The 18,255-nt window shown below is 39.6% G+C and overlaps 1 protein-coding gene across 4 annotated transcripts in view; it reads right to left on the bottom strand.

The window, feature by feature from the left end:
- The window catches only part of Fign (fidgetin, microtubule severing factor), a 132,785-nt gene extending 118,838 nt beyond the window's left edge, over nucleotides 1-13,947 (bottom strand). For 2 of the 4 annotated variants that reach the window (XM_021155244.3, XM_021155239.3), the window contains exons 1-2: nucleotides 13,707-13,947; nucleotides 12,752-12,921 (exon numbers count right to left, since the gene is read on the bottom strand). Coding sequence is in view for 1 of the 4 variants with exons in the window: in XM_021155239.3 (XP_021010898.1) it covers nucleotides 12,752-12,776 (25 nt within the window). In the remaining 3 variants the exon portion in view is untranslated. The remainder of the gene's footprint in view (nucleotides 1-12,751; nucleotides 12,922-13,706) is intronic. The other 2 variants (XM_029474387.2, XM_029474388.2) reach the window with 1 other exon arrangement.
- Nucleotides 13,948-18,255: the final 4,308 nt, after the last annotated feature.

The following is an 18,255-nucleotide window of genomic DNA, read 5'->3' as shown; positions in this document are numbered from 1 at the left end:
TTGAAATTCCGTTAGAAAAAATTGTAATTTCATTTGCTATGAGACTAGTAAGCAGACTTAGAATGAAGCTGGCTCCAAACACACATGCTCAACTGGTAAAGCATTTGAGCCACTGGAAGAGAGAGGTCAATGGGTGGACTTGCAGCTAAATTCTTTGCAGCCCAGTGTTTAGTGCAAAATAAATTAATACTGTCAGACATTAAACAGAACAAAAACAGCACCAATGAAAATGTTAACCGAAGACATTTACAAACTACAGATTGGCTGCAAGTTAAAATCAGCATACCAAGACCAGGTCAGCCAGTTAGCTTCTCACACCTTAGCGCCCGGGTACTGTCATATCCCCACAGTATGAAGCTCTGAGTAAGGACACAAATTTATACCCTATAGTAAGCAGACGAAAGAGAAACAAGAAACTAACCTCTAGGGTTTTGATGATCTCCTTTGCTCAACCAAAGGCTGGAAAACCTAGGGTGGCCCAAAGCTTACAGAAAGTCCCAAATTCTAATATTTTATCGTTCTGTTCCCTCAAAATTTCTGACTCCAAATTCACACACACACACACACACACACACACACAACATTAAAAAAGGGAGAGATGCTACTAGCCTTTAATCAAAGTAGTGAAGAGAACTATGTTTTGTGGGATTTTAAAGGTAGCATCAGGATGTGGTTCTAATGGGATAATCTAAACGTTTCCTCCCCAGAATTGGTTGTAAGCTTCTCTTCACGTGTATAATTACAGAACTATTTTCAGGGTTATGTCTCCTCTGTTTGGTAATTATGTAGTATGTAGAGAACACAGGAAAAAAATATGGCTTTTGGCTAAGAAACTGAAGCCAAGAAAAATAATGCAGACATAAACTATCATATGAGACACATTACTTTGTACACCAATTTGAAAATAAATAAATGAAATTTTATTGTTTAAATTGGAGTATACAATTTTTATATCCTCCACCATTTTTTTAATCTAACATCTTATTTTTAAAAGAAAGATTAGTGAATGAGTAACAAGATGTCAGTCTCCATGGCTGTGACAAGTTCAAATCACGAGATGTTTACCAGACACCTATACAGTTCATGTATTGTGTATGCGTGCTAAGGAAATGAAAACTGAATTTGACGTGCCTGCTTATAAGAATTTAGAGTTCCCTAATGGAAAAAAACACAATGAGCAGTGATACTCAGTGTGAAAAGATAATTTTAATGATCAAAGAAAATTGTGTGTGTGTGTGTGTGCGCGTGCGCATGTTTGTGTGGTGTGTGACAGGGTTGTCTGTATTTAGGAGCCTCCTGGAGGCCACATACAGACATCAAGCATCTTCTTCAATTGTCCCCTCTTTATCCTTTTTGAAAACTTGGCTTTCATTGGAACTGACACTTCCTGATTCATTTAAGACTGCTGACCAATGAGCCAGGAGACTGCTCTTGCCTCCACCTCCTTGGCACAAGGATAGGAATAAACAAATCAGACTTTTCCATGGAGGCTGTGGATCTGAATCCAGGTCCCCACACCCTCTTTGCAAGTACATTACCGACGGAGCTGGATCACCAAATCCAAACAAAACATTTTTTAGTGTGTTTAAGGAAAATGAAGGAAGTGTCCAAATCTGTCCTAAGCAGAGTTGGTGTATGATACATACTGAGAGTAGTTATCATTTCATGAGGATATAACTTTCAATCTGATTAAGATTGATGGTTCCTATAGCCACTGAATGAGCCAATCTGACTTTCAGTTTCGTACAGAGGATATGCATTAGCTAATTAATACTTATTGTTTCCCAACATATTGGAATACCTGACACTTAGTAACTATAAAGGCTCAACCAGGCAATAAATGGTCCTTTGGTTTCCTTCACTGCTTTCAAGACAACTTCACGGAGAGTCTCAGAGTCCTTATCATGACTCAAAGCTGCCCAAGCTCACTATTAAATGGAGAAGCAGCCCTGCATTGGTCATTGGCTGTTATGGAATTCTGTCTCCATTTATGAGAAAGAGAACTGAGGGTGAGCAGAGTTGAATGACTTGCCTAGGCAATAAATGCAAGAGGCTGTGAGCCTTTACTGCCGTGTTTTCTCTCCTCATGGTCAACCCTAAAGACCTAAAGATCTGAGGTAGACCGTTCTCTATTCGTGGTGGACTCAAGGCAAGTTGGTAGCTACTTCTAGTGTATGTCATTAATGTATTCAATTATAACTTATGCCTGTATCTAAAGAACGTGAAAATTTTGTGAGTTCATGAGATGTATAAATCCCCAGGCTTGTAAAAGTGACTGACAACTAATTCTACATTTGAAATCACTTTGGGAGCACACAAAAAAAAAACAACAGAAAAAGGAAGTATGTTACTTCCTCTTCAAGGTACCTGCCCCCCCCCCCAATAAGCAAAATCAAAAACATCCACATGACTCCATTGGAGTGGGGCTTATGAATATGTGAAGTTTGTGAGAGGGATTCTTTCTTTCTCTTCTTTTTTTTTTTTCTTTTTCTGTGATCTCCTCAATACCCTGAGACAGAATTGCTATATATTCTAGGGTACTTTCAGACTGGGACCCCCATTGAAATTACAGTGCACATCACCATGCCAGGCCCTGTGTGAGAACTTTGTTTCTGACTAATGATGGTAATGCAAATAGAAAAAAATATATAAAATTTTACAAATTCAAACACACCTATATATTTCAAGGATCAGACTCCTTGAATGCTAATAAAACGCGTAACAATCCCAAAGAATCAATACAAGAGATACATGGCAGTGAATCTTTTCCTATAACTTCAACTACTGCCTAAGCAAATGGAAGATATCAATGGCAAAAAAAAAAAAAGAAATAAAAAAATTCTGAGAATAAAATTATCCCCCATTAAAAGCGTGTATACCTTTATACATTTTCAACTTATGTGCAGGTAAACTGGAAATAGTTTTTTTTTTCATATAAATAGTCACAAATTCTATTATTCAGAATGTGGTAGAGAACCTACCACTTCTTAACAGGAAATGATAATTTGCTTAGATTACAGCATACTGGTCATTAATTCCTAATAAGTGCTCATTTTTACACATAATTATAATAGGATTGGGTCCGCATAATTGTCAGTACTGTTTTCAGGAAAAAAACATGAGAAAGGACCCTAAATTTTGCCTCAACATTTTCTTCTAATTTCTTCTTCCTTTGCCTGTGTCCCCCTTTTCTACCAGTTGCCATTCCTCATGGATAGTTTGTCCTTGACAACAAAGGCAGCCTTGCCACTGCCCAACCACCTTGTACCCTCTTAATTAATTCAGGCTACATCCTCATAATCTAAATATCCATATACTAGTGGATCAAGGGGAATTTGATTTTCCAGATGACCAAGTAATAACCAGCCTTGCAGATGAGTTTATAAAGAATGCAGGTCTCACCACGGTGCATTTGCACAGGTAGGTGGTATGATTATAGCTCAGCAGTAGGAGGCTCCCTGAGATAGGTAGGGCCCTGGCGAGCATGCAATATGCAGATAGCAAAATGGGCCGCAGCACTTTGCCCTACCAGGAAGTGGAGAGTAGCTGCGGAGTAGTCAAAAACCATAGATAATGTTTATCGGCAGGTACTTAGGTGAGAATACATGTGCTTTACAGTCTCCCATCTCCACAACTCCCATGGGAATCACATGGTGACAGTTGTTTGGTGATGTAATTTCAGAGAAATATTATGGGTTTGTAAAACTGTCGGGTTTTATCCATTCTTATGCCCAAACCTATATCACATGTAAGACTGGATTCCCTTTGTATCTTTAAAATTAAGAAGTATGAAACCATTCACCCATAGAAAATTCTACTTTAGTGCTAAAACAAAGTGAAAAAAAAACGAAAAGAAAGAAAGAAAAGAAAGAAAGCATTGATTTGGTGTCTGCACTCATGAAGTAATGCATTAAATATCAAAACAGAACAAAGAACTCTTGTTTTTAGATTTCCTAACAGTTTAATGTTTAAATGTTATCAATAGAGATGACATACCCATAACTTAAAAACTCAAGAGATTCTGCACATGCACAGAATGTCCTTTTAATGAGACACTAAATCTATTTCTGAGGGGTCTGCTATCTCAGCAGATATAAGTAAGTTTCTATCAATAATCGGTTGATTTCAAAGCATATTTTTAATTAAGGAACTTAATAGTATTCACTGTGCACTTAAAATATTCCTGAAGGCAGAAAAAAACTTTGGCCATATGGGCATATAAAATTCCAAAACTGCTCATCTTCTCTCCCCCCCCCCCCCAGGTTGTGAGAACCGGGCCACTTGAGGTCCCAATTGTCTGCACATGGCTCTCCCTCCCCGATGCTTTCTGATCACCTGAGAAACACGAATGAAATCTCTTTTTTAAAAGACTCAGACTGACGGTGGGGGCCAGGACATAAGACACACATCTTTTGTAAGAAGGATCTAAAATTGACTCCAGGTCTGGGATTCAAGAACAGAAGAGTCAGATTTAACACAGACATGCTATAAAAACTAAATGTGGCTATTATTCTTAACAAGTTACATATTGGGTATTATTCTTTAAAAATGAGTCATAAAATATCATTTTAAGTACTTACAGTCATGAATATGTTCTATTCTTGTACCCTCTCCTTGAATGTAATTTTTCATTTTCCAGGAAAGGATACATTTTCTAACTAACCCTGTTAACCTAATTACTCATAAAAATACCAAAAAAAATCTATGACATCAACAGCTTTACAAAGAAATGTATCTGTGCACATGAACAAGAGAATATTCCATTTAGATAAGCAAACCTGCAGCTCTTATTTAAAAGATCCCTTAAGATCCCTGTAATACCTGGCAGTGAAATTTATCAAAAAAGGCATTCAAAGTTTGCAAACAGTCAGTCTGTTCTTTCAGTGCCTCATTCCTCCAGACACATAGTCCTATTCAAAAGTATTGACTAGTAAACATAAAAGGATAATAGTAGCCCGTTTATTTAACAGTATTTGTTTCATCTTAAAACAGGGATTAAAATGAAAATGGCTTCAATATTAAGGCAATCTTTTTTATCCTACTTACAATAATTATCTGGTTAGATTAAAATCAGTGAATCATACCTAATTAAGATTTATAATTTAGCTTCATTGAGGTATATGCTCTGAGAAAACGTGTTTATTCTTTACTTCAATTTGAAGAGGGCAAAACAGAGTTGAATCCTGTAGCAACCAAGAAACTATCGCAGTTGCTGCATCCTACCGTAGCACTGTGTATTTAAACAGACTTGAACTTTACTTATTTTTGAAAGGCAACATTTAATATGAGCATATAATAAAAGATAGGAGTAAGGTTAAAAAGAAATAGGGAGCTGAATTGCAATTGTGTTACAGAAACTGTAGATCAAACATGGAACATTAAGAAATACGGATTGATACCCACTACCACTTTCCAGCTTTACACTGTACCTCATGCAGAAGATTCCTAAAGTGTGGGCTAAAATACTTATTTCCCAGCCTCCTTTCATTGGAGTATATACAGAAAGAACAACTCATTATTACTCAGAATCAAGGCATCTCTTCTCAGGACTCTATAGTATTACAACAAAGTCTCGCAAGGGATTCAAAATAAGTTCCTCTTTTTTTTCTTCCTCTAAAATATCTTTAAAGACCCCTTCTCCACCCCAGTCTTGGGTTACATAAAAGAAGAGTGCCTTCTCCCCAGCTTTTTGATATGTCCTTCCTGGCAGTGATCTGATGTAAAGACTACCTTCTGAAAATAAATGGCCCAACCTCAAGTGCTCTCAGATTCTCACTTGCTGGGCCTTCCATCACGCCTCAATCTTCATGTGAAAAGCTGTTAGGCTTCAAGATGTAGTTTGGGGCATCTCAATACGAAACACATCATTTTATCGAGTACTGCATTGGGAAACAAGAATTTCAATGTTTGCTTGACCCATCTGCTGAGAACGGACAAACCAAAGTAGAAAAGTAGCCACACCGAGTGACCACAGGTCAGGGGGAGAGTGGATATCTCAATGCCTGTAGAAAAAAAGTAAATTCACAATTTGAATGGGATAGGATACACCAGTGAGCTAGGACTCCTGCACAAAAGAGTAGCTTGCCCCTTTACCAGTACTATCAGTACAGTTTTGTGGCTACAGTGCCAGCTCCTCATGTCTGAACACCAATACTGATACTAACATAATAAGGTGATTATTTTTGTTTGTCCCTCTTCCCTGACTGTCACTCAATCAGCTGTGCTTTTATTATTTTTTAATGGTCAGGATCTTCTATATATTTAAATAAGTTTAGCTGTCATGACCTTAGGAAAGGGTGGAGGTGGTACAAAGTGACCAAGAACCATCCAGTCTCTTAGGATAAATCCCTCTGAAATAATTCCTCTGTACTTGGGGTATACTTTCTTAACTATGTGCCCAGGTACACATAACTAAAAACATCAAGCTTCTGTTATCACAAATGTTCACGGGATACAACAGGCCCAAGACAATATGAGACTAAAGCAAATATATTGGTCATGGGGGGTGGGGTGGGGGGTGGAGGAGGACAGAAGTCCTAAAGGCCTATTATTTTATCTGTTCTCTTTAACAACTCCCATCAGTACCTTTTAGCAGTGCCAAATCAGATAAATAGAACAGCCAGTCTTTGCACAGAAAACCAGTGATTTTCCCAAAACTGTCCCTTAATACAGTTTGTAGACAGTAAAAGCCAAGTGAAGCCTCATTGCCCTGTGACCTCAGAGGCACAAGGACCCCAACACAAGTTGCACTTGCTAGAACGCTATGCTGTGGCGGTCGTGAAATTATAAATAATTTTAAAACAAACTATCTCATATTCTGACGGTGTGCTGGCCCTTATAAATGAGTAAGATGGTCCTAGATGAAGGTCACAGCATTTGTAGATGAAAAGAATAATAAGTCAAAAGAATAACAAAAAGTTTCCTGCAGTATACAGAAAGCCAGGACTTCACACTGCACTGCCTTTCGAATCCAACTGCACAGGTTACTGTTTCCCTGCACTGCATTTTCTCTATGTCCAGTGCACAGAAAGCCCAGGTCATTCATCCCTGGAGGAGTTACAATCTCACATGCACCACATTCAACGGCCAGTGATCTTTACAGCATCAAGTGTATATAAGTCGAGTACTAGCTGATTCCGGAAAGAACAAGAAGGGTTACTGTGGGAAAAGTACAATGCCTGGTCTGTTTCCTTACCAGTGATAGATCTACAAACCACTGTGACAAATATGGAAAACTAAGGAAAGCATTTTCAACATGAAGATATTGAGGAGGTAACATTTAATGAGTGCTTTCAATTTTGTATTTTCCATCAAAAAAATCTGTATTTATAAATGATATGCTAGCAAATTATATATCATTAATAATTTCCAATAAAAGATATTCAGCTTATAAAATAAAGACAAACTCTCAACAAGGATAAATTATTTAATGACTTAAATTTTTTCTTAAAAATAAAAAAAGTCTTTTTCAAACCTAAATAAATAAATAAAAGACTTAGATGGGGAAAAGATAGGTTAACCTTGGGCCTTCATATAATAAATCTTGCAACCTACTTTAAGGCTATGTCGCTTTAAAAATATGATTTGAAAGAGCGATAGCACACATGCTACAGTGTAGCAAACACATCCATTTATACATCACATAACATGAGCCCCTATGAGATGAAATCCTTTCCGTAGTGCCTTGGAGATGTTCTCCACCCAGCCTCAACCATATGCAACGAGAAACCAAGTGTCAATATTCAAATAACAGGACAACAAGCAGATTTGTTGCATAAAATATGTAAATATTACTAAGAGAAAGTGCCAGATGATATCCAGTGTTTTGATGGCTTCGGATCATCTATCTTTCCTGTCTCCTCAATCTCAATAAGCATTAATCAACAGGTATCCTAGGAGCCCGCTAGGGCTGAGCAGACACCTGTGGTCCTGTCCTAAAGGACCTGGCATACCCACCTGCTTGCCAGTTGCCTTAAACCTCCCAACATCGTCCATTTTCACAGTTCTTTGCCAACTCATTATTTTCAGCTCTCCTCTATTCCTTATTTGTACATTTCTTTTAATAAACAACTTATAGTCATTTGAGATCAACAGCAAAATAAAAAATTAATAGTCAACACTCCTGTCAAAGAGTCTGTGCTTGAATTTTCTACCAGAACATAAATGAAAAAAACAAAAAACAAAAAAAAACAAAACAAAACAAAAAAAGGATATATGTATAGAGAGAGAGAAGGGGGGGGACTGTGATAAATTTCCAACCATAAAAATATTTGCAAAGAGTGTCATTTATTTGTATTCTTTCCAATAAGACATTCCTTTGGGGATGGGGGGGGCGGAGGTGAGTATGCACCTCTGCTTTGCTATGTTATCAATTTGGGGGCTGCAGTATTTCCAGTGGTCCCTAAAAAACGCTCAGTTCAAATGACAATGGCATATCGGCTTCTATAAATCTCTAAATAAAGAATCATGCAACATTTTTAATCGCATCCTCCTCTGTTCCATTTGTTTATTCTAATTTATCAATATCTCACACAAAAAGCTGATATGATTAATAAAACCTTCTCCACCAGTAACTGTCAATCTCTCGATAAAAAGTCTGCAACAATTTTTTTTTTTGCTACCAAAAAAATATAAATCAATTTAAATTCTTGGTAATTAAATGTATTATCTCTACAGCCATGCCTGTGGCACTTTAGAGACTGACATACAAAATTCAGACAGGAGAGTTTATGGATCAGAGGTAAGAGTTGCGGACACCCCTGAAAAAGCAACGCTCTGAGCACAAAATAGAAAGTTCCAAACAAAAGGCCTGCAATTGTTTCAAATACACCTAATAGTTCTGCTGATTTGGAACGATTAGAGCTGATTACTTAATTAGGCAATCATTAGGCATCCAAAAACACTGACAGAAACAGGGGACTTCAGAGCCCACCTTCACCTGGAAATGAAAACCCAGGAAAACCACTGCAAACTTTCTGCATCCGCCTCTCTACATAACCCAGGCAAGAAAGTAACATCTAAAGTATGACACCCTGGAGGTAGGGGAACAAAATCATTTACCAGTGAGGAAATGGTGCACTTCTTGCAGGATGCTGAATTTTCAAACTACATTAGAAGAGCAGACAGTGGTGCAGATTGTCTCTGTGGACTCAGAAGCTGCCGCTCTCTGCGCTCTGACCACATGCTTGTGCTAGCTGAAGATAATTAATGAAATTTCTACTCTCTTGTATGTCCTTCAGAAGCAATGGCCCACAAAATGCGATCCAAAGTTTCTAACAGTAAAATCAGCAACAACAAAAATGATTTTCTGCTAGAAGCTCAACTGCAGGTGTCTTAAATAAGAGAGAGAGAAAGAGAGAGAGAGAGAGAGAGAGAGAGAGAGAGAGAGAGAGAGAGAGAGAGAGAGAGAGAGAGAGATTGTATTCAGAAGGAATCAGATGCTGTTTTAAGGACCTGAGATTTTTTAGTGTTTCTTCAAGTAATTCCAAAGACCCTATAAACTCTCTATTTAGGAGAAAAGCAAAGCAGGTCTACTCACATGTACAGCTTCCAAACAGAAGTCTCACCCTCTCCCAGGAACACAATGAGATTGTATTACCCAGCTATGATTCTTTCATTTCAGACATGATTAATTAGCAAGAATTGCACTCCTGAAAACTCCCAGCACACTCTTGCTGGCTTATTTAATTGCGTACACGAAAGAACAAGTGGCCACCAGCACTGTAAGACAGGTATCCAAAAACTCTATTAAAAAAAAAAAAAAAAAACACTTTTCTATCTTTGCTTCCAAAAATAAAGCAAACTGCTTTTAGCTGCCTTTACAAAATATTTTGGAAAGAAACAGGTCATTGTTTTAACAATGTTTTTAAATTTTGTATAAGGCATGCACTATATTCAGGAAAATTTGTCACATTTAATGTGGTAGTCTTGAGACTCCAAACTGAGACTCCAAAGGACTCATAAGTCTGTAGTTTACATTGACAACCAACCAAATGCAAAAATTAATACACAATAGCAATGGTACATTCAAGCACATTTGGGGCCAGAGTTTAAAAGAAAAAAATTGAGTGTTTTGCCAAATAAAAGTTAATTTGTCATGATTACAATGAAAACCAGAAACCAGAATAAAAGAGAAGAAAGAACTTAAATTTAAATGAATAAAAACTGCTGACTCTCAATACTATTCCCAACACTCTTTCAAAATAATTTTCCTTGCAAACAATCCCTTTTCAAAATGCCCATATCAATCAAGAAGAATCAGAACCCATAACTGAAGATATTATAAATGTATAATTGAACAACCTTCAATTTATAAAAATTTCCCTCTAAGGCCTTTACCGATTGTGACAGCTAGAAAACTTCACACACAGTACAATACTAACATACTAACAAATAGATCTTATTGGTCCCAGCAAACATTTTTTTAAAAATCTATATTGCTCAAAATATCTTCCCCCTCCCCTGTTGTATTAAATTTAGGATCAAAAACATCAAAGCAGCTCCCACCTCGGACCTAACTTTTAGAGGATCAATGTGACAAGTCAGACCCTGATAGATGTTTCTCTTGATAAACGACTTGTTCAAAAGAGACATTGTAGCTTTCATTTCCTGACCACAACACACTTTTAATTTGCTGCAGCAAAGCTGCGGAGTGTGGGCACTTGCCCACTTTGTAGCCTTTCAGGTTTCTGGCTCTGTTTCCTTTAGGCCACACATTTGAGATAAAAGAAAAAACACAAATCTAAAAACAATCAAAGTGAGAGAAAATAGAAACCACTAGTACCCTTTAATGCATATACACGTGTCTACTTTCTAGACACATCCATGTATATGTACACACACACACACACACACACACACTATCAGATTCCAGTGAGTGATAACAAGACTTCTAAACATCATTTGCACATCCAGCATTTAAACCCACGGAGAAAGAAATCATGTGAGTATTGCTTAATACTAAGCAAAAGCTAGTCTAGGAGCAATCAACATACTTAAATTTACTGTCACATGCCTCCGATGGTACTGTTGCCTGTGCATGTTTTTACTGATTATTGCAATAATGCGTATTGCCTCTATCCAGAAACCATGTTTAAGTATCAATACGGTGAACAGTCAAACCACCCAATTTCTGCTCTCAGCACATTGTCCGAGGTCCGATTTAAAATTTATAAATGTAATATCCTCCTGATCACAGGCAGCAGCCCAATCTGCTCTGAATATATATTACAGCTTTAACATCACAGAGGGAAATCGCCCATCTGGCAATCCCATTCGCTCCAACAGCTCCAGGGGAAAAGAAAAAAAAAAAAAAAAGAAAAAAAGAAAGAAAAAAAGCTGTGTTCTCTCTCCTCCTTAAAACATTTCTCAGGGCAAATTATGTGCATCTAAAATAAACAGTCTTCTTATTGATCGATTCAAAGTCAACAAGTTCCAAATGCAAAATCCAATCAAATCCTTCCTATCCTGCAAGTGTAGTGTGTGTTTAGTCCTATAGTCAGCAGAGCCCAGGCAGAAGTGCATGTCGCGCCTCCGGTCCTGAGGTCCCTTCCCCAGTATTCTCATTTGTGTTATGAGAAAGCACTGGCCAGGGCCACACTACAGACGCCTGGCAGCTTTGACCCTCTCTCGTCTCTTTTATTCCTCTTCCCTGCTTTCCCTCTTTTCAAGAGAAACCCATGGCATGGGGGAAAATGTACCAACAACAAGAACCAGTTTAAAGTGCACATATTCTTTGGTCATGCAAAATACTTTCCCATCTTCTTGTTGTTGTCCCCTCTTAGACTTAATTGAATATCACAAAGTGTACCCATAGCACAGCCACTAGAGCTATTGAAAACCCCTCTCACTCCATTTAACTTGACTTAAAAAAAAAAAAGAAAGAAAGAAAGAAAGAAAGAAAGAAAGAAAGAAAGAAAAAGAGAGAAAGAGGAAAGAGTGATTACAAATAAAGTCATTTTCAGTTACTGATTATTTAATTCTATCACAGGTTAAAAGTAAAAAGCTCTGACAGGCAGACAAGTGAATGGCAAGGGGGAAAAGAAAAAAGAAAAAAAAAGAAAACTACCAGTCTTTCTTACAAGATGTTAAAACTGGAGTGATAAAAAAATATACACATACATATCTTACTTTCATGTAAAAGATACGCCATCACCCACTCACCCAAACGGCGGAAAATCCACACAGAAGAACCGAATACTCCATAAAGTGCAATCAAGGGAGCAAACAGTCAAATTCCATTAAAAGGTTGGGGGGGGGGGGGAGAAAATTCCATCCAGTCCTGTGTGTGTACATATATATGGATATATGTATAAACACTTTCATTACTTAGCAGTCTTTGCCCCACACTCCCACCCTCTCCATCCAGCTAACCCCCACCCCCAAAAAACAACAACAACAACAACAAAAATCCCACCCCGAGTTTAACTAATTTACATACCATTTGACTTCACCCCTGTTGAGAGCATTAATAGAAACATGCAACTTCAAGATTACAGCTAAAACCAATGAAAGTGTCCGCAAATAACATATTAATAAAAACTGAAATGCATAAAGAAGTGAAAGCAAATACGAAAACAAACAAACAAAAAAGCACAGTGACAGATTAAAATAAACAGACATAGACATGTTTAAAAAGAATTGGACATCATAAGCATCTGGTTCCCAAGCAGCCTCCAATGGTTTTTATCATGCTATTTAATTTGTCTTCCCTATTTAAATGCAAAGGAAGTAAATTCCAAAACTGACATACCATAAACACTGGTGCTACTGATCATTTCTTGCTGGTAGCACAAAAAGCTGAATTGGATTTCTCACAAGCAGGAATTCCAAAGGTTGCTTTTCATTAAAGCCACTTTTCCTCTCAGCTATCAAATGTCACTGCCTTGAAACGTGGGCCCTTTCGTCAGGTATTCATTTAACCTACATGCATATAATTAAGGGGGAAAGCAACATCAACAAAAAGGGGATCTCAGATCACAGGAGAAGAAAGAAAGGAAAAAAAGCACATGACCAGGAATACAAGTCCATGTCAATTTCACTCACTCCCATTGAAACTAACAAGAGCTCCGGGGAGGACGGTAATAGGATCAGTGGATTGTATATACCATTAAATTATACATCTTTCTCTCCCGTTCCTTGCCAACAATACGCCCACCACGCTGTACCCCCTCCCGCATGATGTGCTTACAGTTTTCTGCAACCGATCCTCTGACATTTTTCTCGATCCCCCAGCCACGAGATTGTAATTTAACCTCAACTTTTTGTGTGTGTGCAAGATTCTTATTTACACTTCTTATTTACTTAGAAGTTAGTTCCCGAAGAAAGTCTAGCCCCACCCTATGGCTCCGCTTTCTTATTTTATTTATTTTATTTTTTTATTTTTTGAGGTAAAAAGATAGTAGTGAGTAAGCCCAATATCGCGAAAAGCGAGATTCTTGCAGTCACGAACTCTTAATCCCATACTATTGTTACAACGATTAAGCTGCAGAAATATGCATCATAATGTTTCAGGGCTACTTTGTACGGAGAAATTAGACAGCAGGTTGGCGTACAGAATAGAAACGAATGCAAATTAAATTTACTGTTTACGGCACAACTCTGAGACCTCTTCTCACTACAGGTCTTGGATCTATCTATATTCTTTAAAAATAAAACAAAAACAAAATATTTAAACAGATGGTAAAAAACTACGAAGCTCTCCTTACCTAGACGCGCAGAGCGAGCTCCCGATAGGTTAGCGTAGCATCGATCCGATGTGTTTGCTGATGAATGGAAGCTAGGGTTAAGTGAAGGTGCCTATGATTTGAAATCATTCCAAGTTTTTGAAGGGAAGACGGACTGCAGCCTCTGCCATGTTGGAATTTCAAACCCAAAACAGCTGCTTGGAAGGAGCCAGCATGCCAGAGGCTGAGCGCAGGCGCAGAGCGCCGCCGAGCCAAATTCAAATCACTTTCACACTAAGAGCCAAAGATCAGTTTTCAAAGGAGAGAGGGAGAAAGAGACGCAGGCGGCCGCGCGGCCGGGCGTCGGGAGGCAGTGGCGAGAGGCGGGCGTTGGAGCGCGGCGGGCCGGGAGCCCCGGGAGGGAGCGGCGGCGCGGGCCGGGACTGCAGGGGGAGCGGAGGTGGCGAGCGGCGCCCGGCCGCGGGCGGACAGGGAGGGCGCAATGGCCGGCCGCCGGGTCATGTTACACGGCCCGGGCCTCGGCGGCCGCCCAGCCTCACAGCCGCGCTCCCGCGGCCCGGAGGGGGCCCCGAGGTCATGCCGGCGCGCGGGGACGCGGATCCCGGCCCAGCCCGCGCGCGGGGAGCGACGCCCCCGGGGGAAGCGAGCCCCGCTGTCCACGCGCGATCGCGCGTCCCTGAGGACCCCTCCCCGGCCCTCCGGTCACCACCGTAGCCTGGCCAGTCCTCCCTGCCGCTGCGCGCACGGGACGGGAACCGGGACGTGGAGCCGGGACGTCCCCTGTCCCCGAGGCCCCCCGCACCAGTCCGAAAATGACTTTATCTGCTAGGGAGAGGCAAGTTGGGGAGGCAGATCAGCTTGAACCCACTTCGCCGCCTCCACCTCCCCGGGAATAAATAAAAAACCTAAGTATCTAGGTGTGCGGTCCCCTCTCGAGCTCCCCCGGCTCCCCTCCCTACCTCCCCCAGGCGGCTCGGGCAGGGGAGAGCAGCGCCCGGGGGCCCTCGGTGAGGGCTGTTGGTGCGAAGGCAGAGACCTGGGGCTTCAGCTTTCCCAGCCCCCCGCTATGGAGCAATCTGGGGACCCAGGAGAAGGAAGAGAGTCGGGGCTTTGTGGTGCTGGGAGCTGAGGAAGAATGAAATGTGCAGTTGAGTGTGTGGCTCGCATCCCAGGGAGCAGTGCCGTGCTGATTGTCTGTGGCTGAGATAGCCTTTTGTTCGCAACATAAGGTTTAAGAAACACACACACGTTTTCTGGGGTCTCTTGTTAGATGTAAATGTGCTGCATCCAGACGCTTACTATGCAGTGTAAGCTCAGTTGGTTTACTAATCACCCCGCCCCACCCCCAAACAATCAGGATCATTTGAATGGGAACCTCATTCAGACTTCTGGGCTGAGAGGATTGCCTTCAACCTATTTCATCCTAGACTAGCCAACCATCCAACTGAGATAATAAAGCAAACAATAACATTTGATCATGATGTCTACGAGATAATGTGCCCGGCAAAGTTCTTAAGGAATTGTAATGAGAGAAAGAGAGAGTTGGGCAATAATTTCTCTTCATTTTCATTAAATATGACTTTAATAGATAAATGGTGAGTTTATACTTTGGCCTGCTGGATGTTCAGTCCTCTATATTTCAACTAAGCTGAGAATGCAAGAGGCAAATTATGTATTCGACCAGGAGGCCATCTAGCTGAAAATGTTACTTTGAAGGTTGTAGCAGAAAATACACTTGTTTAGGAAGAATCCCTTCCTCACTGTCCGCATGTCTGCTAGCTTCTAGGCTGGGGCTTTAATAGACAAAACTCCAGCTCTCATAAAAGGCCAAACATAGACTTAGAAATTCATTTCATTCTTCATTTGAGATTTTCTTGCATCTCAATAGATGCACTTATCACAATAAATTAAATGGTTAAATCTGGGCAGATGACAATTAAAAAGAAAAGAGAACTGGATATCAAAAAAGAATCTTTGTTAGGAATTAGATTTCTATTTGGAATAAATTTTGACCTTCTGGATTTTTTTTTTTTTTTAACTAGGATTGGGAATGAAGCAGAAGAACTTTATTCTGAGGCAACAGAGAATACAGAGATTCTACATTTTAGGAGACAGCTTTTAAACCAATACTAAGAAAAGTTGCCCATTGGGTTTTACTACAAAGAAATAACTGTAGGAAACTGTCTGTGACTCGCTGTTAGAGAATGGGCAGAGGACTTTCTAAATCTTCAGATCTCTTTTAATTTCGTTTATTACCCATTTGTGATGTGACACGCGGAAGACGCTTGCACATATATAGATGCTCTGTGCCAGTCAAGCAAGACTGCTCTGTCCTTGTCGGTGAAAAAAATCAGACAGAAGAGCTAATCAACCTTCAACACTAAATCCCTAAGACTGAAATTAGAGTTCGTGGTCTAGCTCAGAATACTGAACGTGTGTGTGTGTGTGTGTGTGTGTGTGTGTGTGTGTGTGTGTGTGTGTGTATTCACTAGCCACCAAACAACACGAATACAAGACTTAAGACAATTCACTAACAATATCTAAAAGAAAATAATCCTTATCCTTATCCTTAAAGGGGGAAGGAGAAGGTGTGATGAGTAAAAGTTCATTGATAATAGCAAACACTTCTTCCAATTTTCTTATGTATTCATTTAAATAATATTAAATCCACTGTTGTACCTACCAGTGGATATAATTTAACTGTGACGTCGTTAAACAGGTAACGACAGAGTACTGCATATATTTACAGTTTTAAATTGTAGAACATCTAATGCAGCTCAGAGGAAAAGGGTCTCACATAAAAGCATGCACACTGTGGAGTAATGTCCACAGAGGGTTTGCCACTGAACGGTTTCTAACTTTCACTCTTATGTATAAGCAAAAGCTGCTTTTTGCCAATTACTTTATGTTAAATTAATAATTCTTTTCACAATGGCTCTGGCTTTGTGTGCCAGGTTTACATTTTTTATAGCCATCTCTTCAGTTAGGCGCTAAGAATAAATAACATTGTAATGGTCATCATAACCCATTCCCATTCATCATGAAAGTTTACAGGTCTTGTCTGGGTGCAACTGCTTTTGTTCTCTATACGAAGTATTACAGAATTTTTTCTTGCTAAAACAAAGGACTAGGAATTGAGGGTTAAAACAGATTGGTTTACTAGTCAAGGCAACAGGTAATTCAGGAAGAAATAGCAACTCGGTTTTTCTGTTGTGCTTGCCACTCTCTGGTCTTTATCTTTACTTTTGAAACCATGAGATGTTCAAAACCACATAAGAAGCTGTGTTTTTTTGTTTTTGTTTTTTTCTGTTCTTTTCTTTCTTTTATTGGATATTTTCTTTATTTACATTTCAAATGTTATCTCCTTTCCTGGTTTCCCCTCTGGAAACCCCCTATCCCACCCCCCACCCCTGCTTCTATGAGGGTATTCCACCACCCACCCACCCACTTGCTCCTGCCTCCCCACACTGACATTCCCCTACATTGGGGCATCTAACCTTCCCAGGACCAAGGGCCTCACCTCCCATTGATGCACTCCAAGGCCATCCTGTGTTGATAGAATTTGCTGAAGAAGTCAGAGGTAGGAGGATCACAAGTTTGAGGCCAGCCTGGGCTGAACAAGAAATAGGTTTTAACACAGTGTCTTCCTACATGGTACATCCTGGCTAGAGCTTTTTGAGAAAATTAGAAGGAAATGGATCTAACTCTTGTTCTTTTTAAGGATGAGTGTGTGATCTACCACATATGTGAGCCTGGGTCTCTCAAGCTGAGAGAGAGTTCTATGCCTCGCCCCACCAGATCCCCAACCCCTACTCCCACCCCCTACCCCAACTCCTCATTGCATGGTGGGGGGACAAGCAATGACAAAAGTGAAAACTGAGACAATAGCCAGGGAGATACCTGAATGTGGCTTTGCAGATGGCTGTCTCCTGACCTGCTCTAGACCAAGAGGGGAGCTGACTATGGAGGACATAAGATGAGTGTCTGTCACAGAGAGGAAAGCAAGATGGCCTCAAGCACAGGTGGGGGGAAAGAAAGCAAATATTAGATCCTATACAGAATGCCAATTTTGGTGGGATAAAGTTATCATAAAACACTGTACATAATTTAATTTTTACCTACTATACTTTAATCTGAAACTTATGTTTGAGACATTTTCATAAGATAAACTAGTATCTCCTTCTAAACTGTTTAGTAGCCACTGATAAAACCTAGACAATCTAGGTTTTTATATTAACTAAGTCTTACGGTATTAAACATTGCTATGCAATAATTTTAATCCATCTTTAAAATTGAAGATTATTTAAAGGATCATTACCTGCACTTGAATTCAGCTAAGATGACTCAGAAGTTTTTGTACAACCTCCTTCTCCCATGAGAAGCCAGAGTAGACCTTGACCTTATTGAGTAAAATTACTGAAATTGTTCAGAATTACACTTGAATGCAGACACTGTCAAAGAGTGTTAGGATGCGTCATGTATATCCTTACTACTACAACCCATGCTGGATTGAGAGTTCACCTGAATATTTTCTTAGCTGCACAGAGATGCATTTTTTTGAACAATATAG

The sequence above is a fragment of the Mus caroli genome, unplaced genomic scaffold (assembly GCF_978045245.1).
Source record: "Mus caroli unplaced genomic scaffold, Mus_caroli_1 scaffold_2, whole genome shotgun sequence".
Lineage (NCBI taxonomy): Eukaryota > Metazoa > Chordata > Mammalia > Rodentia > Muridae > Mus > Mus caroli.
The sequence above is the reverse complement of the archived record's forward strand: the minus strand, read 5'-3'. Positions and strand labels throughout refer to the sequence as shown.